The 23,641-nt window shown below is 32.5% G+C and overlaps 1 protein-coding gene across 1 annotated transcript in view; it reads right to left on the bottom strand.

Moving 5' to 3' along the window:
• The window catches only part of LOC105195850 (ATP synthase subunit b, mitochondrial), a 99,721-nt gene that overhangs the window by 24,570 nt on the left and 51,510 nt on the right, over nucleotides 1–23,641 (bottom strand). Inside the window, exon 3 of the mRNA XM_026140667.2 lies at nucleotides 11,341–11,693. Within this exon, the coding sequence (XP_025996452.1) occupies nucleotides 11,341–11,693 (353 nt within the window). The remainder of the gene's footprint in view (nucleotides 1–11,340; nucleotides 11,694–23,641) is intronic.

A 23,641-nucleotide genomic window follows, 5' to 3' on the forward strand; every position in this document is an offset into this window, starting at 1 on the left:
AGTAGTAGTGTGAACATGCATGGGCTCAACGGACATCCCTGTCTCACTCCTCTATTTGTCCAAAAGTTTCCCCCCTCTCTTTCCCCCACCCTTACTCTACTTATTGTTTCCTCCAAAACTTCCTCAACCTCACCACCAGACTCTCTCTCACTCCTTTCCTCCTCATTGTCTGTACCAGTATCTCCCTATCCACCGAGTCAAACGCTGCTTTCATATCCACGAACATAACTACTATTTTGCCTTTTGCTTCCGCTATTTTCTTATTTATTAAATAATTTAATACGTATATGTGATCTATCGTTCCTATCCCTCTCCTAAACCCCGTTTGACTCGGTGATAATATCCCTTTATTTTCTACTTCTTCCCTCAATCTCTCCGCCAAAACCGCCGCGTACACTTTATACGCCGTTTGCGTAAGCGTAACCCCCCTATAGTCTTCTACCTTTTCCCCCTCCCCCTTTTTCACTATCGGTACCACTATCCCTTCTCTCCAATCTTCCGGCCATCCCTCTCCCTTCCACGCTCTATTACATATCTCCCACAGCCATTCCCTTATTTCTTTTCCCCCATATTTCCATACTTCATTCGTAATCCCATCCCCTCCTGCCGCTTTTCCGTCCCTCAATCTCCTTATCGCCCTACCAATTTCCTCTCTACTAATCTCTTCTTCCTCCTCTACCCCTCTCCCCATTACCTCCCCTCTTATCCCCCACTCTACTTCCCCCAGCACCCCTCTAAAGTGTTTTTCCCACTCCCCCATTTCAATCCCTTCCCTGACTCTCTTTCTCTTACTCCTTCCTTTATTCACTACCTTCCACACGTCCTTGTCGGATCTTATTCCTTCTATATCCCTCTCCCATCTTTCCCTCTCCTTTTTCTTCTTCTCCTCACAATGTTCCCTGTACCTCTTTCTCATTTCTTTATATTTTTTCCCTTCTCCCCCTCTCTTCATCCACCATTTTAATTCCTCCATCACCTCTCTTTTTCTATCCCTACATTCCTCATCCCACCATCCTCTCCGTTCCTTCTTCTCTTCCTTCTCTACTCTCTCTAATGCCACTTCTACTTTTCTTTTCATTTTCCTCCAAACCTCCCCTACCCCCTCACCATCACTATCCCTCTTCCCAAGGTATTCCTCAAATTTCTTTTTTCCCTTCTCCGTCCAAACCCCCCTTCTTCCTCTCCCTTTCCTTTTCCTGGTCCTCTCTTCCCTCCGGCCTCCTCCCTCAACCCATACCGTTATCGGCTGATGATCGGAGTCTACCCAATCCTCCAACTTCATCTTTTCCACCTTCCTTCTTGTCTCCTCATTCCTGATCACATAATCTATTACGGTCCCTCCCTTCCCTCCTGTATACGTCCATTCCCCCTCGTCATCCCCCTTTACGCTTCCATTCAATATTGACCATCCCAATTCTCCAATATAACCATATAGCTTTTTTCCCTCTCTATTCATCTTTTCATCCTTCGAGCTCCTCTTTCCTTGTTCTGCCCCTCCCTCTTCATCCTCACCTATTCTTCCCCCCTCTCTCCCCGTCCTAGCATTGAAATCCCCTCCTATTAACACCCTCACCCCTTCCTCTCTGTCCTCCATCCACTCTCTCAGCCTTCCCATTTTTCCCTCCAAATCTCTATTTACATATACTCCTGTTAGTCTCCACCACTCTCCCCCTAAATTTACTTTTACTGCTTGTAATCCCTCCTCTTTTCTTTCCTTATCATCCTTTTCTCTCCCTAACCCTTCTCTTATCCCCACAATCATTCCTCCCATTGCCCTCCCTTTCTTACTCTTCCTTGCCGCCTCTTGCACATCCCACACGTATCCTTTTGGCAGCCATTTTCGAACTCTTTCCCATCCCTTCTTCTGTAACCAAGTCTCACTCAGGAACATCACATCCCATTCTTTTAGTCTCTCCCTGAAATCCTTCTCTTTATTTTCCATGCCTGCCACATTCCAAAAGCCTATTTTATACTTTTTGCCATCCTCTTTTTTCTTATTCCTCCTCTTTTTCCTATGCTTCTCATTTTCTATATTTCCTTCTATTTCTCCCTCTCCCTCTCCCTCCGTCCACCTCCCTACTAAAAATCCTCTTTCTCTTTTTCCACTCCTCTACCCTTCTCCATCCCTCCCCCCTTCCATTCTCTTACTTTTTTTCCGTGCCATTCCCTCAACTCATCCTTAATCTCATCCCATACCCATAATTTCTCCTCAATCCATATTTTCATATAACCTACTCTTACTTTCCTACCTTCCCTCCTTATTCTTTCCGCTTCCTTCCTTATCCACCACTCTATCCTTCTCTCCTTTTCTGTCAAATCATCCACTATCCACTCCCTTCTTTCCCTCAGCTTTGCTTTTCCTTTCATCACTTCAATTTTCTCCCTTACACTCGCTAATCTTACCCATACCATTTCCCTTCCTTCCTTATCTTTTTTCCCTATACTCCTTATCCCTTCCACTCTCGCTGTCGCCCCCGTTGCCTCCACTATCTCTTCTATCTCTTTTCTTAACCCCTCTATTCCCTTCTCCTTTGCTTTCACTCCTTTTACTATTATATTTATCTTCCTTTCTTCCCTTCTCCTCTTTTCCCCCTCTAACTCTATTCTCTTCATCCTTTCTTCTAATTCCTTCATCTCTCCCTTTCTCCCTCTCTCCATCTGCTTTACCCCTTCCTCTTCCTTCCTTTCCTCATCCCCTTCCTCTTTCTCCTCCCTCCCCCTACCTTTCTCTATCTCTTCCACTCTTTTCTCTAAGCTGTCTAATCTTTTCCTCATTTCTTCCATCCATTCCCTCATCTCTGCTTTCCCCTCCTTTACCTCTCTTAATTCCGCTTTAATTTCCTTAAAACCCTCCCTTACTTCCCTTAATATCTCACTCAACCCCCCTTCTTCTTGCCTTTCCAGCTGTTTTTCCGACTGCTTTTCTAGCTGTTTTTCCGGCGATCTCACTACCTTTATACTTTTCTTAAAGACATCTGCCTGTAATGCATCTATCTCCTTCCTTTCTCTCCTCTCTTAAACGCCTCTATCAGCGATAGACTATATGCTCTATCCCTCATCCCCTCTGCTTTGCTCGGTCTCCCCACCCTCCTCTACTTCCCTTTCTCTCTCCATCTCGTCTTTCCTCTAACCTGCCTACTTCCTATTCACGAGTTTATTTACTTGCAGTCGGGTTGTAAAAAAAAAAAAAAAAACAATTTAAACAAGTTTTACAATATTTTAGCTTATTTTTATAATTATTATACCGCTGTAGCAAATGCAAAAATATAAAATCATATATTAAGATATTAAATCGGTTACTCTAATTCAAACGTTACTCTAATTCAAAATTTTCCGCTACTGCACTTACTCTCTCCTGGTCTGCTTCTCACTTCTACCGCCCGATGTCGCTACCCTCCCTCTTTTCTGCTTTCTCTCTACACTCTAAACCTGCTCTCCCGTCTAACCTCCAAATCCCGTCCCAACCCTACTATCCCTCCTGTCTCCCTATTCTCTTCCCCCAGCCCTTTACCCTTATTCACCCTCTACCACCAGCCCCTTCCCTTTCCCTTCACCTCCTCGCACTCCACCACGTCTCACCCTATCCCCTAATACCTGTTTATCACTCGCACTCTCCACACACACACGTCAGTCACTCTCGCTACCGGAAACGGAAGTCCCCATCATTTTTATTAGATTACACAATTTCAAGATATTTATTTTAAGTAAATACGACTTAGGTTTGAATAAGAGATTTTGTAGAAAATATTAATACATATAAATTTGATTTAAAAAAATAAAGATTTTTAGCGCACGCATAAATGCCTTTTAACCTTTTTTAAAAAAATAATTTTGTACTGTTTAATACACCGCCGGCTGACGAAGATAATGCCCCGATTGCTGACAGTCAGATGCATCTGTCCAACTGATTTTTGCGCTGTCATATTTTTTCTATGTTTAATTGTCGAAGCACGTTGAATAATAGCTTGAAATCTCTTTTGCGATACATCCATTTTATACAGACAAGCTTTACAGTATGCCTTTTTATCATTTGATTGAACTTTCATTGCCCATTCTCCAGCTTTGTATCCTTGCTCATCATCTCTTTTACTCCAAATAGCCGAAAATTTATAATTTTTTCTCATTGTACTGAAAAAACATGACACTTTTTCCATGTTTCACATTCGTTTCAAGCGTATTGCAAAAGTATACTTTTTGGATACAAAAATTATAACACTATCTTTTCAAAATAATCAAAGCGATCAAATTAATTTCTTAACTGCAGCATTCAAAATTCCAAAAATAATCAATGTATTAAAAAACTGAAAATCCAAGTGTGGGGTGTTAAAATCGTTAAATCATTTTGTTAATTTAACAAAAAAAAAAGAAAAACCTTGTTTTCTTGAAAATTGTCACTTCAAAAATTTTCTTTAAAATTACTATTATAAATTAGTCATAACTGAAAATATAAATAGTCTTTGTAAAAATTTTAATTAAGTTCTAATTTTAAAAAATATTAAAGTAATTAAAATTTTAAGATACTAAAAAAAAATGTTAATAGCACAGTCTATTTCTCTGAATTAGCAGCAGTATTTTTCATGCTAAATTGTAAAACGCTTTTTAGCATTTATTTTTTCTAAAGCATGCGTCAATTATTTATTCACAGCACATTCACTGTCAACTATTTTCATCATTAGTTTCTTACAATTATTTCCAAATAATGTAAGTTATTGAGCAGTTAAATTGAAAAAAAATGACTCGCTTTAAAGACAGAGTTATTCAGGAAAGAATACAAGTTGATACAAATCGATTTCTGATGTATAAATATATTTACCTCTGGGCACATATAAAGAGATCAAAAATTAAATAAAGTTAAGTTGGAGATATCTCAATAGCGCAATGAAAATGGCCACAACTTGCGACAGCACCAGCCGATACTTTGACAAACAGTTGTGTACTCTTCTAAAATTCTTTTGTCTGTTTGGTAAATGTTTCATCTTTGCGATTTTGTTTTCAGCAGCAATTTATATCAGTCGCGCCACGACTCCGCTTGTAACGGCTCGGCATAGTAAATAACTAGATAATAGTGAATTTGATTGGAAACCTTAGAAGGCTAGGGACCTTAAAATAAAAATCTGCCATAAGACAGTTTTGATTAGTTCATCAATGAACCACTCCCACTCATATTTTGCAAATTTCATGTCAACTTAGGACAAAAAAGGCGATAATAGTGACTCTTTCTGGACAATAGTAACATTTTAATGACTTGCAAAAAAAAGTAACAAAAAATGACTTCAGTGACTGAATAACAGCACTGTATCTCTTATAGTTTCGACGATATATGCTTCCCAAAAAAAAAGAACTAATTTTCTTCCAAGGGGTGTTTCACTCTCTAAAAGTGAAAACAAACACATATAAAAAAATACGTGTCCCTTATTTTTATCTGTACAACATACTAAAAGCTCGTCAAAATCGGAGGTGGACACCTCTATCGTTTTCCTTGTAAGTATAATTAATTTTTCAGAATTTTTTCAAAATTTTGTTTGATTTGTTTAAGTGAAAATTGTAAAAATGTAAAAAAATCGTTTTTTCGCTCTATCTTGTTCATATCTCCATATAGAAATCTAAAATTTGGTATGCAAGCGTCTTTTTATATGTTATCTTAGAAAAAAGGCCAACTCAAAAAGCCGTAAGGGCACTTTCACCATATTTATTCCGCCTTTTAGAAACTCCATACATTTTATTATGGCTCAGAACTATATTCGAACATCAAGTGAGTTTTGTATCATTCTATCATTATTGTTTACCGAATGTTAAACAAAACTAAAATGATACATAAAATGTCTCGGACGTTTTTAAACGCAGCCTGTAGATCCTGATTCTCTTCAATACAAACATAATTTTTATTCTATTCTTATAATTGTTTTAAAGCGTTCTTCATGGTGAATTAGGACATATGCATCTCAATAAATTATTATTAATCGATAGTTTGAATATTCCAACTATCAACTTCGAGACATGCAAAAGATATGAACAAGAAGCTGGACAGGCGATAGAGTATTGCGGAGGAAAGTTGTCAGAACGCAGCAGATTTGGAACGACAACTAGCATTTAGAATACAGAAAAAATTAAACGACTATTGTAATTATTTTAATACGTAATAGCATAGTATAATTAAATTGTAAATATCATTAATAAGAGGTAGTGTAACTATTAATGTTTTTTCTAAAAATATCATTCTCACAATTCCTACAAAAAGAATCAAGGTCAATATCTTCTGACTATAAAAAATAAGTAAATAAATGTGCCATAAATTAATAATTATAAATTAATTAATAAAACGTACCATATATTAAATTATTATTTAATAAATTAATAATAATAAACTTTTTATGAAAATTACATAAATATTATTTACATATTGCTCTTTTTTATTATGTATTGTACAAGTCAAAAAGTTTGCAATCCAATTTCCTGATTCCTAATTCATCACTAGACAGGTCTGAAGTAGAGCAAGCATCAATAACATTCAATAATGTGCGTATTATGGTTTCATACGATATGGGTTGGAGCAGAAGAGGTTGGAAGGAATTATGATAGTTTAAATGGATTTGGAGCAATAATCGGTAAGATTCTTGAGTAAGCAAGAACAAGTCCATGTCTGGACTTATTCTTGATTACTCAACTCGTAATAGAAAATGTAAAAAATGCTACAGCGAAAGTAATCCAGCTAATCATGATTGTCGATTTAATTTTTGGAACACTGCGAAAGCAATGGAACCTGACGTTACAAAGGAAATTATAACTTCTTGTACAATTCTCCAATCAAAAAATCTGGAAGTTGAAGTATTAATAGATGACGATAACAGCTCAACCATAGCAGATTGTCGTGCAGCTAACTCACATACTATTGTGAAACACTCGGATATAAATCATGCGTCTTCAAATGTCAAGAAAGAATTGTACAAATTTGAAAAAAGTCACCGAGAGCTAACTAAAGATAATACATTATACTTTCATCAATGCTTCACGCTTTAGCCCAAAAAAAATAGTGCTGTTTTAGCATATGCTGTTCGATGTATTCCTTACCATGCATTTAATAATCACAGTAAATGGAGTTCTTGGAGGTAAGGTTATTTTTAGCCAGTGGCAGATATACAGCACTTTAAGGTCCTAGCCTCTTCCTATCAAAGATCGTGAAGCAAGGTGATAAATCCCAACCTACCTCAAGGTGTCCCTGTCTAGCAGAACACCACGAATCTAGACCAGAGAAGGTCGAGAAACCATCTCCAAGCCATCATATCGTGGCTAATGACCACACCCGACATACCACCCACTGCTGTCTGTGAACATGTCTCGCAAGCAGTAGGGAGGGGGTCTTAGCTTCAACGCTCGGACCTAGAGAAGACTACCTCTCTAAAAAAAACTCCAAACCAGTGGTGGAACAGCGTTTGGTTGCGTGCCCAAAGAGGTGCTCGGCCTCTAGCATGCGGACTCTGCAGACAAGGAAACTTCCAGTTTTAAAACTCCCTTACTGCGGCATGCAAGGTTCTGCCGTGGCAAACCATCCCTTGCCTAGCTTCTCGTGGGACTTTTATGAAATCAGAGAACAACCTAATAAAGGGAGATGCCACTCTAAATGCATCAATCAACAAGATGGAAGTAGAAAAGGCAACGACTGCCCCCACAACCATCTAGGAGGATAGCTTTAGCGCGGAGCACACCGACCAGTTGCAAGAGTTTGTCGAGCGACTCAAGCTGCGCAACAAGCGCCTTAGCAGAGCTGCAAAAAAGAGGCTAAGGTGGCTTCTAAAACAAGGAATCCCGAAAGACTAAGCGACGAGTCAAGCTGCTAAGCCAAGATCCGGAGATTAAGAAATCCAAGCGGGCCCGATCCGACGGCTCAACCAAAAAACCAAAACCTACAGGTGCAAACAAGTCCTAGGGCACACCTCAACGGCACTAAAAGCTACAGACTCCATCGACTTCAAACAAGCGGTGGTACGCAAGAAAGTAGGGATTCTCCACCAAGGTTACCCAGAAGATTGGGTAATCTCTCCAATGACTAAATAAAGGCTATTCGGGAGCCAATCCTACAGAAGATTGTAGACCTGGAGAAAGGCTCTGTGAAGCCTAAGTTCCTAGATCCCACATAGGGCGAATGATCCTCAACTGTGCAGACGAAGCCACGGCTGCCAAATGGCTATCGGAGAACGCGGGCCCCCTCTCTCCATGGGAGGAAGTCAAACTAAAAACCGTTGAGAAAAAGGACCTACCTAAAGCCATCATCGTCACCTTCTTAGTGGACAGTGTAGAAGACAAGAGTGAGAGAATCCTTAAGCTCATGAAGAGTCAAAATAATGGCCTGAGCATTACCGACTATAGGATCCTAAGAAAAACGCAGGGGAAAGATGATCTACCTCACGATGTCAATAAATTGCCTCTCCCAACCTCAAGAAAAATGGCTGCAAAGCCAGTTTTAAATTTGGTCAAGTAAGGATTAGACCGAAAAGCGTTGCAAAGCTTCCGGTTAACCTCAGACCCCTTCCAGGAAACCAAAGAGTGTTACCGTCTCCACGGTGGAAGCAGGAAAGTCGAACCAGAGGAAAGAAGCCGCGGGTGCAGCCTCAAAGCCATCTCATCTAAGAGAAGCGTCGAAAGCCGGGTCAGTGGGAAAGAGACTACTGGGGCTAAAGGTGCTAAAGCACCTATCCGTGTTTCCCTGGTCAAGGCCCCTAATTCGTCTATGCATGCTGTTCGTCATCTTATCCACAGTCGTCGTGTTTATTTATTTATTAAATATAAATATTATATAAAAAAATAAAAAATTATTGTATGTTTATAGTCGTACAATATTGTGATCTTATAGATTTTATAAAATGTATATTGCGTTTCTTTTTTTAATGAAAATATTTATTATTATGTCATTCATTATAAACAAACACCAAAAAATTACATATAGGTGCAACCCAATTTCTTATTATATTCTACTTTTGTTGACAGATTGAAATCAAAATACCATAAATTATTTATTATCATTTAAAGTCTAATAAATTAAGTATCGGTTTATCATGCTATTAACTAACAAAGGAACTGTCACGAGTGTCCGGCACCAATTTGATTCTCCTTGAAATATGTTGTTAAACACAAAAATCTCAGAAACCTGTATTTTTTATATTAGCAGAATCTCATATTTAGGGGGTGAAACACCCCTTAAAAAAAAAACATTATTTCTCTTTCGGGGCAAATATCTTCAAAAGTAGAAGACAGAAAAAAATTTTTTAACAAAATTTGTACGGTTTAAAGAGTACTTTAAAATTGTAAAAAAAATTTTTGTTTTGTCTAACAAAATACCACCACTACCCAATTTCTTTCAAATTTTTCAAGTTTTATTAAATATGGTTGGATTTGAAAAAAAAAAAAAATAATAATAATAATAAATCTTTAATGTGGCTAAAAAAAAATTTTTTTTTTATTTAAAAAAACTTTAAGTGGTAGGGTATTTTGTTAAACAAAACAAAAATTTTTACAACTTTAAAGTACTCCTTAAAACGTATAACTTTAGTAAAAAAAATTTTTTCTATCTCTACTTTCGACGATATTTGCCCCAAAAGAAAAATACCGTTTTATTTTAAAAAGGTAGTTCATCCCTTAAACATGAAATTCCGCCCATATAAAAAAATACGGGTCTCTTAAATTTTCGTGTTTGACAACATATTTCAAGGAAAATCAATTTGGCGCCGGATACCCGTGACAGTTTCCTTGTAACAAAAATTAACAATTCGTCATTTTAACCACTTTGTTCGTCATCTTACCTCTCTTTCTTTTATAATAAATGCTTAAAATAAATTATTAATTACACAAATACACGCCAAAGATAATTGTGTTTGTCAAACCTGGACTCTTCCTTTAAAACTGTTTAATGCTTGATAGAAAATAAGCCACTACACTATTTTGATTTCTATGTTCAGTTTAAAAAAATTGGGTAGATTTATTTTCAAGAAATATGCTTTAAATATATAAAGTATTTAAATAAAATTTAAAACATTTCGAAAAAATGAAATCAATTTGAGTTAAAAATGACAGTTTTTGTTCAAACTTTGACATGAAAACTGTAAAAAATTAAAAAAAAATCGACGTTTGATCTGCCGTGACATTTCAATACACGAAATTACAATACACAAAAATTTGAGCAAAAAAAAGAATAAAACTTTAGAATGTATTTTAGAAAAAATCATTCTAAGCAAAAAAGTTCATATACACTGAAAATTAATTTTCGACTCAATATTATGATATGGATAATTTTATTAACATTATAATAGACGAAAAAATAATATACTGTAAGAAAAGCCCTATCGATTAGATTCTCTTCGATTACAGTGTAATTATCGCATCATATCGCATTAAAGGGCAAACGGAATGAAACTGGCGTAAGACAGTCGAGCCGCACAAAATACGATTGTGTACTTGTGTATATATAATCGTGCTAATCTTTCATATCGCAAGATTCTTTTAAAATCAAATAATTAATTCAATTTAGTTAAAGAATGTAAACATGTTTGATCTTCCTCGTCGACATTTTTAGATCCCTACAATATAACAAACTCATTATTACTTTGATTATATTAAAATTTTTATTTTATCAAGTGAATATTATTCTCCTTATACTTATTACAAGTTTTTACATAAATAGGGAAAAAAAACCCTTCGTAAAACCCTTGTATGTACAATAAAAAGTAATACGTTTGCAAATTAAAAATAAGCATTTTAAATAAATAATATTAGAATGACATTCAGTTAATAAAGTATATTCCTTGCAAAACATCCTGTATAATACTGATCAACAATAAAAATGTCTTGATATATCAAAACTATCAATTTGTGTTTTTCCTTATTAATTTTGTAGTAATAACAAATAAAAATTAAATCTGAGTTTTTATGTTATTCTAATTATAAATATCACTTGTCAACAATTTTAATAAATAAGTAAAAATTTGCATCTTGATTTATTTTTTAATCTTTTAGATGTATAAATAAATCACATGAGAATAAAAAATATAATTTAACTCTAATTCATGAAATACAAAATATTTACAAATTACTATATTTCAAAAACAAAAAAGCATACCAAAACAAAACAAAATGCATTTTTCTTAAAATTATGAGTTGATAACCAAATTTAAACAAATTTAATTCATATTTAGCAGGCAAAAATTAACGGAAAGAACTAATCATACTTGTAATTTAAAAAAAGATAAAATTTTGTCGTAATTAATCATAAGTAAATTTATTTCTTCAGTGATAGATACCTCATTAATTATTTCATTATTTTATATTATATCACACAACACAATGTTATACCTCTTGATAAACCTGCACCATGCGTTCCCTGTAAGTTGCTTCCAGTTGCATCTTGATATTTTCCTTTTTAATATCCATTATCATTTTCTGTCCATCCAAACTCGATTGTACTTTCTTTTCATGTGAAATTAGGTCTTCATATTGACCTATTTCACTGTTTCTAGTCTCATTAAGGTCATTATGGTATTTATCTATTCCTTTGTCCAACATCGCAGCAATTTTTGGGCCAAATAGCTTTACACTTGCCACACATATTATTAATAGAGATAACCCATTATAAAATTCGTGCTCCAGGACATAAATTTCTTTAGAAACTAAATAAGTGCTCACACTTATAGCAAATACATATGGTCCTAAAAATAAAATAACAATTAAGAATAATAAAGAGATTGTTACTTTATATATTACAGAGCAAACTATAATATAATTAAAAAAATGATTTTTTTCAGAAACAAAAGTATAAAATAGATTTTATGTATAAGGTTTTCTTCTAAATAATAGTTCACAGAATTAGAAACTTAATGTTTAAAATAAAAGCATTTTCTGCTAAGTTTATAAGGAGAGAAGCAGAAGTGTAAATATCCTTTTAAAATATAGTTTGTTGCAAAAGATTCGCGCATATAACAAGAGGATGCTAATTAGCATTAAAGATTGAACTCACTCGACATCGATATTACAGAATTTTTTTCAGTGGAGATTTGGTTGGTATGTGGTCACGTGCGAAATAAAATAAGCTAAAGTTCTTTGTCAACATTCATAAATACATTATCTGTCCTTGTTTTTCGACTTCAGCATCATTTAATGCAAGATCAGTCATCTACTATATTATAATTATTGCTCTGTTTACCATAGTTCATCTTCATTGAATGCACGAATTTTCATACTTATTTTTTATATTTCTAAGCCAAATTTCGGTAATTCTACGTTGTTTTTGCGTGTAATCTACACTACATTATTTTGTAGAAAAAGACTATAAAATATTTGTTTGGAGCAAATATTGGCACTCGTTCTCAGTTCTAGATGTCATGTTAAACTAGCAATAAGATTAGATTTAAAAAAAGATATAAATTTAACGTTCTCGGCACAAAGTCGATCAATATAGAATGTAATGCCTTTAATTAAGAAAAATAATTTTTAAAACTGTAAATGCAATTACAAAAATGGCATGTGTAAAAATTAATCTTATTTAGTCGATACAAAAAGACATCTTTAGGACATCTTTTAAACTACATTTCAAAAAGGCATTTTTACTTCTCCTTATTAAATTATTTTCAAGAACCTTAAAATTATAATATAAAATCATAATAAAAAATATCATTTATAATCTCAATACTATCTCTTAAAATATTAGTTCAATAACAGAAAATTTCTTTAAAATACAAATTAGGGGAGACCAAGACTATTTGGAATACCGTGTTATTCGAAATAATGAAAATATCTTTGTATAGATACATGTTCAAAATTTACTTTAAATATTGTAATCACGTTCTAATAAAAAATGTGTTTTACGACAAAGTAATTTCTGACAATCAGCATTTTTTCGATTAAGAAAGAAAAATAAAATTATTTTTAAAAACTTTGAATATATCGTATCAGTTGAATATATTTAAAGCAATTTGTGTTTGTTTTTTGATGTGTAATGTCTATTTTTGTAAATCATATGCAATAATGCGCAGAATTGACGCCAGAATTATTTAGAACATTAAATCTTCATCAATCGATCGGATCATTTTTGTTCTTTCATATTCGCATTCTTTGAACTAAAATACACAATTTAATACTCAACAAATTATAGTAATTGCACGAAATAGTCCCTGACTTGTTCCAAAAACAATGAAGACATAAATTCTCTATTGTATGTTTTTTTTTTTTTTTTTTTTGTAAGTGTTGGATCAAGGCGATTCAGGAATTACGGAATTCATCTCTAATCTAACTACTCATTGCCTCTATTACGGCGTCATCTACGATGTCTATTTCTCATTTTTCCCATCTACCTGTTTTATCTCTACTCTCGATCGCTCTCTCGATTACTTTCGTTCTGTATAATACCCAACTTAAAATACATTGCTCAAATTATTCTATAATAACGTGCTTTTTTTCATTCCGGTCTGCCTGCCTCTTTCTCTAATAATATGGAACTTTTCTTAATAATACTTTATATCCTATTCTTAATAAAATAAAGTCTTAAAAAGTTTGTTTTATATTCTTTGATTTTAAAACACTCAAATAATCCCAGACTTGTTTCAAATTTCTCTGGACTGTAAGATATTTGAAAGACTTTGCATTGGTCGACATTTTCATATGTAGTTCAAAACAAGTACAATTCCATGGTCTGTCTATAACGGCATTATGAAAGGTAAGGTTCAATCGCTTAAACCATGCAACAAATTTTCTTTATAATACAGGATTCAAGAAACGCAAAAGAAATAAGTGTTCCAAATAACCCCGATGTCCCCTAACCATAAATTAATAAAACTGCACAAATTATATTTTACACATAGTATCAGCTATATATAAAAAAACTAAGTGACTAAATAAGACTACATATAAACTATATATAACTATATATAAAAAAAACTATCAATCTTTAATTTTTTATCTAGAATCTTATACCTTTTTTCTACCATTTATATAAGAAATTATGTTTACTAATTTTTATTAAAAATTCTATGTATTATGTAAAAATACGTATACACATACAAGGTGTTTGATGAAACCTACTTATGCTGTCGTGAGTTAATAGAGCAGGTCAAACTGATAAGAAGAAAAGTCTTTCACATTTTTCAAAATTCGCAATAGTTACCAAGATAAAAATTAATAAAGTCGGCAAATGAGCACGTACTTTCCTTACTCACTGCATGCGAGGACTGCCCGTCGGTCACCAAACCATAACGTCGCGGCAGGCGCGGTGAGAAGGAAACAGCAATGACTGTCTTACCTACCTCACCGCGCTGTCTGCCGCGGCTGTCATAGTTTGGCGACCAACAGGCAGTTCCCGCGTGTGGTGGGTAGGAAAAGTACGTGCTCATTTGCCGACTTTATTAATTTTTAACTCGGTAATTATTGCAAATTTTTAAAAATGATGAACTTTTTTTCTCAATTTGACCTGCTCTATCAACTCACAAAAGCATAAGTAGGAATTATCAAACACTATGTATACACTTCTCGGTTCATAAATTTAATCAATTACATCAATTAATCTATTCAAATTTAAATTTTCTGTGCCGTGTAATCGTTTTAAAGCGTTACCTTTCAGCTTTAAAATATATAGTAGTTGATGCTGCTGAGATAACTTCGAAAAGCAGTAGTAAAAACAATCTCGTTTAAAAAGCAGCATTTGAGGTCTCCTTTTCGCATATCAAAAGAAAAATACCAGTAAAGCTAAAGAAATAATTTGCTTAACCTTAAGTAAAATGCTAAGCTGCTCTTCCAAATGCACCCCCCCGCCGATCGATCTGAAAAGCTCTAGCCGAATAACAAGGATCAAAATCCCTTCTCAATGGATTTGTCCAAAAAGCTCTAGCCGAAAGGAGAGTCAAAATCCCCCCCCCCTTCCTTAATAAATTTGTCTCAAATTTGACCCATCTTTTTATCATAAAAAAAAAAATTAAGTTTCTTAAATTTTCAAGTCCCGGGCTTTTTTCTATCGTTCATAATTTAAAAAACAAATTTTGGTAATTATGCACTATAGGGGATCCAGTTCCAATTATGTTGACCTTGACATATGTTTTAGAAGCAAGGATACAAAACAACTTTTTTTTATAAAATAATTGTTTCGTCTAGTTTTCGAGATATACTTAGAGAAAGAAAAAACAGTTTTTCTTAATTATTTCAAAAAATATTTATTTTACAAAAAAATATTTATTTACAAAAAAATGTGTCAAACAAAAAATGAAACTCGTAATAAGCTCTACAAAAAAGGTTATATACATATTTTACCTAACTTCAATACTGTTGTTGTTATAGTAGAAAAACTGTTTTAAAATAATTTTTTTAAATATTTTGAATAGTTTTGCGTGAAATGTAGATGCTTGAGCGGGGAGGGGCTTCGCCTCTCCCCTGCACCCCCTCCCCGTATTTTTTCTAACCTAACCTAATCCTATTTTAGTTGTAATTTGGCCAAGAATATCTAATTGATCATGTTGCGATATTAGATTTGAAATTATAGCCCACCCTCTCCTGCACTCACCATGTCATTAGTAGACTCACTGAGACAAGGTAAGTTAGGGTAGAAAAAATACAAGGAGAGAGGGGAGCCCCTCCCCCGCCTACGCGTTTTCTGTACGACATGTAAAAATTTGAATTTTTTAAAATAATTTTTTAATAACTCCTAAAGTATTGGAGTTAGCTAAAATATGTATAGAACTTTATTTGTAAAGATTATCACAAGCTTTATTTTTTGTTTAACACATTTTTTTGTAAAATAAATATTTTCTGAAATAATTAAGAATAACTGTTTTTTACAAAGGGAGGACCAGGTGAGAGACCCTGGGATTTTGATCCCAATTTTTTTAGTTATTCTGGAGACGAAAAAAAAGTTTACGTCTCCCGGCGTTTCATCAAATAAGCCTTAGTTTCGAAATAATAAATTTGTGAAAATTGGCCATACCGCGGTGCGCTATATGAGCCTTCCCGGTAACTGTTCTCGCAACCAATGCAATCGGCTCCGTGCGTTAGGTGCTTGCTTCACAATCGTAAGATCCGGGTTTGCTCCCAAATGTGTGCAATATTTTTTTTTTTTTAAATAAATGTATTTATTTATCTTGATGATATTAATATAGTATGCAAATTTCTAAAATAGAAAATTTAATTTAATATCATTTTCTAAACTTCAATTTAAATTTAATTTGAAGGGAATTTGAATTCAAGCAATAATATTTGAAATAATAAAAAGGTAATAATAATAATAATATATAAGTTATTTGAAATGGATAACATATAAAGGCAACTAGAGTTTTTGACTTATTTTTGTATCATAAAAAACAAGGAAAGGTCTAAGCTGTACCCTTTCGATCTTGACGAGCCTTTAATATGTTGTAGTACAGATAAAAATAAAGGACACTTATTTCTTAATACGTACCCGTTTCCACTTTTAGGGGGTAAAACACCCTTTTAAAGAAAATCGGTTTTTTTCTTTCGAAGCGTTTATCATAGAAACTATAAGAGATAGAGAAAATGTTTTAATTAAAAGTTAATATAATAATGGCTTGAAGAGTATTTTATAACAATGATAAAAAAATTTTTTTAATTTTTTACTTTTTTATACACTATTTACCCATTTTTTTAAAAATTTTTATTTCTTTTTATAAGCAAAATAAAACTTATTTTATTACAAATTCAATAGTATATGATAAAGTTATGGTGCGACATTTCTATTTTCCCAAAATAATTAGAAACCGTTCTATAACACATGGTACGCGCACCCATCCGTGTAATATAGAAGTGTCCCCCTTTGATTTTGACAAGCGTTTAATACGTTATAGATTAAAATAAAGGACACGTATTTTTTTATACGTGCCCAATCTCACTTTTAGGGAGTAAAACATCTCTTTAAAAAAAAAAAAATCGATTTTTTTTCTTTTGATGCGTGTATCGTCAAAACTATAAGAGATAGAAAAAAAATGTTCTAATTAAAAGTTAAATAGCTTGGAGAGTACTTTATAACAGTGATAAAAATTTTTTTAAATATCTTTATACTTTTACTCCATCACTTACCTTTCGTTTTAAAAATTTTTATTTCTTTTTATAAGCAAAATAAAGCATATTTTATTCCAAATTTAATGATATATAATCAAGTTATGTTGCGACATTTCTATCATTTCAAAATAATTAAAAACCTTTCCATAAGCATATGGTACAATGTCTATTAAGCTAATACAGTTAATGTAGCACAATCAAATAAAACACAAATAAAAATTTGTTGCTCTTTTATTGTTAATTTGTTGCTCAATTCCGGATTTTGTTGTTCCAACCGATAAAAAAAAAATAGTGGCTGTGCTGACTTAAGATTAAAGCTAGCACAGCCGTTTAAAAATTAAAAAAAATAAAAAATTTTAACAATACAGGTTTTTCTTCTACTAATTTGTCGCTAATTAGTTGCTCAATTTCTAATTATGTTGTTCCACTCCCAACCCCTAAAAAACAACCCCAAACAGTCGTACATTAGCACAATACAATAAAATTGATAATTAATGAAATATCTCGAATAATTACAATGTCCCGAATTTGTTGCTCGTAATTTTCAACAAATACAATTTTGTTTCTCGCTACCCCTAGCTGCCGTACGTACGTTTTGCTCCACCCTCGATGCTCCAAACAAACAACAAAATCGGATTTGTTGAAAATCACAAGCAACAAAATCGGGAAGACGTAATCAGTCAAGATATCTCAACTACTTGCAATTTTCGAGTGTTGTACTGACGTACGGCTAGAGGTAGCTTTTGGAAGGTCAAAGGTGGAGGAACAAAATCGGATTTGTTGAAAAATAGCGAGCAACAAATTCAGAGAATCGTAATCAGTCAAAATAACTCAATAATTATCAATTTTATTGTATTGTGCTAACGTACGACTGTTTGGGATCGTTTTTCAGAAGTTGGGAGTGGAGCAACATAATTGAAAATTGAACAACTAATTAGCAACAAATTAGTAGAAGAAGAATCTGTATTGTTTAAATTTATTTTTATTTTTTTAAATGGCTGTGCTAGCTTTAATCTTAAGTCAGTACAGCTACTATTTTCTCCGAATCGGCTAGAACAACAAAATCCGGAAGTGAGTAACAACGTAGCAACAAAAAAGCAACAAATTTCTATTCGTGTTTCATTCGATCGTGCTGCATTAGATGTGTCAGCTTAATAGATGTCGTACTATATGCTTATGGAAAGGTTTTTAATTATTTTTGAATAATGGAAATGTCGCAACATAACTTTATCATATATCATTAAATTTGTAATAAAATAAGCTTTATTTTGCTTATAAAAAGAACTAAAAATTTTGAAATCAAAAGATAAGTAATGGGGTAAAAGTATATAGATATTGAAAAAAAAAAAATTATTGTTATACTCTCCAAGCCATGTAACTTTCAATTAGAACATTTTTTTTTCTATCTCTTATAGTTTCAACGATACACGCTTCAAAAGACAAAAACTAAGTTTTTTTCAAAGACGTGTTCCACACCTTAAAAGTGAGATTGGGCATGTATAAAATAATACGTGTCCTTTATTTTGATCTGTATACAAAGTATTAAACACTCGTCAAAATCAAAGAGAAACACTTCCATATTAGATGGATGGGTGCGCGTATCATGCGTTATGATACGCGCACCCATCCATGAGTGGTTTTTAATTATTTTGGAAAAATGGAAATGTCGCAACATAACTTTATCATATACCATTGAATTCGTAAAAAAAAAAACTTTGCTTTGCTTATAAATAAAAATAAAAATTTTGAAAAAAATACGTAAGTGATGGGAAGAAGTATAAAATTTTTTTTTTATTTATCACTGTTATAAAGTACTCTTCATGCCATTTAACTTTTAAAACATTTTTCTCTATCTTTTATAGTTTCAATATACGCTTAAAACTAAAACCGATTTTCTTCAAAGGGGTGTTTCACCATTTAAAGGTGAAAACAAGAAGGTATAAAAAAAACGTGTCCCTTATTTTTATCTGTACTATAACATATTAAAGACTTGTCAAAATTGAAGGACACCTCAAGACCTTTCCTTATAAGTTTTCCAAATTTTCAAGTCCCGGAGTCCTATCGTCCATAGCCTTGAAAAAAATGTTACAAAAGAACCCCTCGAAGTGTCATACCCCGATTTTAATGAAACTTTACACACATTTATTTAATGAAACTTTACACACCTAACATAATTAAATGATTTTAGAAACTATTAGTTGCGGGGCATATTCGGTTTCAAGAGGTGAAATCATCCCTTATGTGTATAGCGGTTTTCAGCTTTTTTCGTTATATCTCATAAACTATTTAAAATATCAAAAAATGTTTTATACAAAAAATTTACAATAAAACTACCTTTATTCATTCACGTTAATAACATTTTTTAAAAATAATTATTTAAACAAATTTTTTTAAATAATTGTTTAAAGAATTATTCTAAAAAATATTATTGACAAGAACAAATAGAGGTAATTTTATCGTGAAACTTTTATATAAATATTTTTTTTATATTTTGAATGATTTTCGAGATATAGCGGAAAAAGCTAAAAATCGCTTAACACATTAGGACTGATTTCATCCCTCAAAACCTATATTAGCAGCAACTCATATTTTCTAAAATCATCTAATTATGTATGTAAAGTTTTAATTAAATCAAGGTGTGACATTTCGTTTCTTGGCAATAAATCTTTTAGAACTTTTTAAGAAAAGTATTAATTATTAAGAAAATGATAAAGTGCTATCATTTCCACACCACCTACCATAAAGATAAGCATGGCGCGCTTATTTTATAGTGGTTTTTCCCGTAGGCCTAATCTACTCTCTATTCTATTCTCTATTTTTTAATGCACGAATTCCAAATATCATTCTCTTGAAAGATATATTATTATTACATAAAAATTTACCCAACTTTTATATGACAAAATATCTTTTATGTTATAATGCTACAAAATAATAAAATTTTTTTATTTTAAATATGCACAAATTTTAATATTTTCATGGTATCAAGATGACTCACTGTGCCATATATTTCCTGTAATGTATGAAAACATTTTTTATTATAAACAGTGATGAATGTATTTATTATATTGATTATTTTATAACTAATTGTAAATCTTGCTATTAATACTAACGTGATGATTATATGACAAATTGTTGGCAATTGATATTCTTCAAAAAAATGCTCCATACAAAATTATTTTGCACCAAGAACATCGTATTATAGCAGGTGCACCACATATAGAGAAGTGGTAGTTCTTGCATATCCTTTCCAGAAAAACAAAAATCGACTGGATTTTCGAAATGTGACTGCCGTTCCTCGATGTATCCACTTTTAAACCAAATATATTTAAAAAGATTATGAAATTGCGGAGAAAATAGCTGTATATGCGTTAAAGATTGCAATTTGATGATATTATTTCTCAAATGTAAATTCATAATATATCATAATTTAATAATATAACGCAATCACTAAATGTTCTCATAAAGTTTTTCCATATTCTAAATTCATAAACATCAAGAAGTTGAATCATTCCCGTAGTTTTCTTTGGTATAGTTAAAATATATCTTTCTCTTTCTTTGGCATAAATTCTTGCAGATTAGTAGGACAATGTCCGCTCCAAGAATCTAACAACAGCACACTAAAACTTCCAGTAGCGGGTACAAACACATTTTAAGTAGTATCAGTAACGTAGTATCAGTTTCAATATCTAACATTTCATTCATTGAAGATTGTATAATATCCTTTATCATATTGTGTAGTTCAATTTCTCTATCGTTTACAGATGTTTTCGGAATTTTTGAAATTTGGAAGAAAATAATTAACATATTGAAAATATTTGCAAAATTCACTTGTACCATTTTGACAATTTCCACTATTTGATTTTGCACTTGAACTCGTTATACTTACTCGTTACACTTGCTGATTATGTGTTACACTAAACTTATTGCAAGTTTTCTGTGACTTACATAGTAATATCACTGTATTATTTATTCTTATCAGGTACGTACATAAAAATGACGCTAACGACACGTTAATTAATTTCATCAGTCAAGCACGTACATCACATGTGATATAAAAATGTTCGTACTTGATCGATACAATTAATCAACGTGACAATAATTTCAATTTTATATCACATGTGATGTACGTGCTTTGGGAATTTTTATGTAATAATAATATATCTTTCAAGAGAATGATATTTGGAATTCGTGCATTAAAAAATAGAGAATAGAATAGAGAGTAGATTAGGCCTACGGGAAAAACCACTATAAAATAAGCGCGCCATGCTTATCTACCTTATGGTAGGTGGAAATGATAGCACTTTATCATTTTCTTAATAATTATTACTTTTCTTAAAAAGTTCTAAAAGATTTATTGCCAAGAAACGAAGTGTCACACCTTGATTTAATTAAAACTTTACATATATAATTAGATGATTTTAGAAAATATGAGTTGCTGCCAATATAGGTTTAAAGGGGTGAAATCAGTCCTCATGTGTTAAGCGATTTTTAGCTTTTCCCGCTATATCTCAAAAACCATTTAAAATATAAAAAAATGTTTCATATAAAAGTTTTACGATAAAATTACCTCCATTTATTCTTGTCAATAATATTTTTTTAAAATAATTCTTTAAACAATTTAAAAAAATTTGTTTAAATAATTATTTTAAAAAAATGTTATTAACGTGAATGAATAGAGATGATTTTATTGTAAATCTTTTGTATAAAACATTTTTTGATATCTCGAATAGTTTCCGAGATATAACGAAAAAAGCTGAAAACCGCTATATATATATATAAGGGATGATTTCACCCCTTGAAACCAAATATGCGCCGCAACTAGGGTTGCCATCCGTCCTCTTTTCCCCGGACACCGTTCTCTTTTTTAAAGTGTCCGGGGACGTCCGGGAGGGGAGGGGGTTCCTGAATGCGACCGGGGTAATTATGTGTGTCCGAGGTTTCAAGACATTTTCTAAATTTGTAAATTTTGATAAAGTGCAAAGAACTGATGCCAAATGACAAACTTATGCCAGACTGCAGACGTTTGCAGCCACGCTACAGTAGAGGAGAAGATGGTTGGGAATCGGACCTATCCCTTCGACTTCCACTTCCACTTCCACGTGCCGTAGCGTGCTGCAATTGTCTGTCACCATGTAGCATCTCTGAGTCCCAACATATAATTGACTGTTGCCGAGTGAACGCCGAGTCGCTAATGTCTTTTGTTTACTTGTTTAGTTCTCATTCGGTTTCACAGCAGTGCGATGTAACCTATATAATTTATAATATTTATATAGTTTACATTATTTGGTTTATTTATTTATTAAATTTTAATAAATAATAAATAATTCTATAATTTGTTTAACAATATTTAAACAAATAAACTTAATCAAGAGTACTTTATAAGAATGTAAGTAAAAAATAATGTACCATTATTTATAAATACATGGATAGTATTAATACTTTTGTACATATATAATATAATCGAAATATTTTGTTTCGACTTGATTCGCGTAACTTTTATTTCAGAACTGACAAGATGCCAAAAAGAAAATGTAAATTTAATGCAGAACTACAAACTAAATATCCATTTATGAAATGTGGGCGTTTTGATTGGGAAATAGTTTGCACCTTATGCTCATCAACTATTTCAATTGCAAATAAAGGCTCAAATAATATTGTCAAACATTTGTGATGTGATACGATAAAGCATAAACAATGGGATAAAAATCAAGTTGGCACTTCAAAAATCGATAGTTTTTTCCAAAATTGTTCGAAAATGAAAAAGTCCGCGCAGCAGAAGGAACTATTGCGTATCATACAATATTTCATCATATGTCATTCATATCTCTCGATTGTACGATGAATTTAAATAAATTATTATTTCGAGATTCCGATATTACTAGAACCGCAACTGGTAGTAGAACTAAAGCCACTGCAATAATTAAAAATGTGTTATCTCCACTGTCAATTTCTAAAATAATGAAAAATATTGAAGAAGTGTCTTTCATAAGGGTTTCATGCGACACCAGTAATCACGGGGCAACAAAATTATTGCCCATACTTATTCAATACTACGACGTTCGTAATAGCGGTATTACAACAAAAGTTCTAGAAATATTAGAAATAACTGATAAAACTTCTAATACAATTAGTGATGTCATTTTAACTGAATTAGAAAAACATTTTTTATTGTCAAAATGTGTGGCTTTCAGTGGCGACAACTGCAATACCAATTTTGGTGGTAAAAACAGAATAGGGAAAAACAATGTTTACGCCAAATTAAAGAGCAAGCTTCAGAAACAAATAATTGGCATCGGCTGTCCAGCTCATATTATTAACAACACGGTTCATAAAGGTTGTGACATTTTTTCTATTGATATAGAATCAATTGTTATGAAAATTTTTAATCATTTTTCAATATATACTGTAGGAATAGAAGCTTTAAAAGATTTTTGCCAACAATCTGAAATCGAATATTCTAAACTTTTATATCATTCAAAAACAAGATGGTTAAGCTTATATTCTGCCATCAAACGTTTATTAAAATTATTTGTACCATTGAAGCATTACTTTTTAAGTTTAGAAAATCCACCAAAAGTTTTAAAAAATTTTTTCGAAAACGATA

Source organism: Solenopsis invicta, chromosome 10 (assembly GCF_016802725.1).
Source record: "Solenopsis invicta isolate M01_SB chromosome 10, UNIL_Sinv_3.0, whole genome shotgun sequence".
Classification (NCBI taxonomy): domain Eukaryota; kingdom Metazoa; phylum Arthropoda; class Insecta; order Hymenoptera; family Formicidae; genus Solenopsis; species Solenopsis invicta.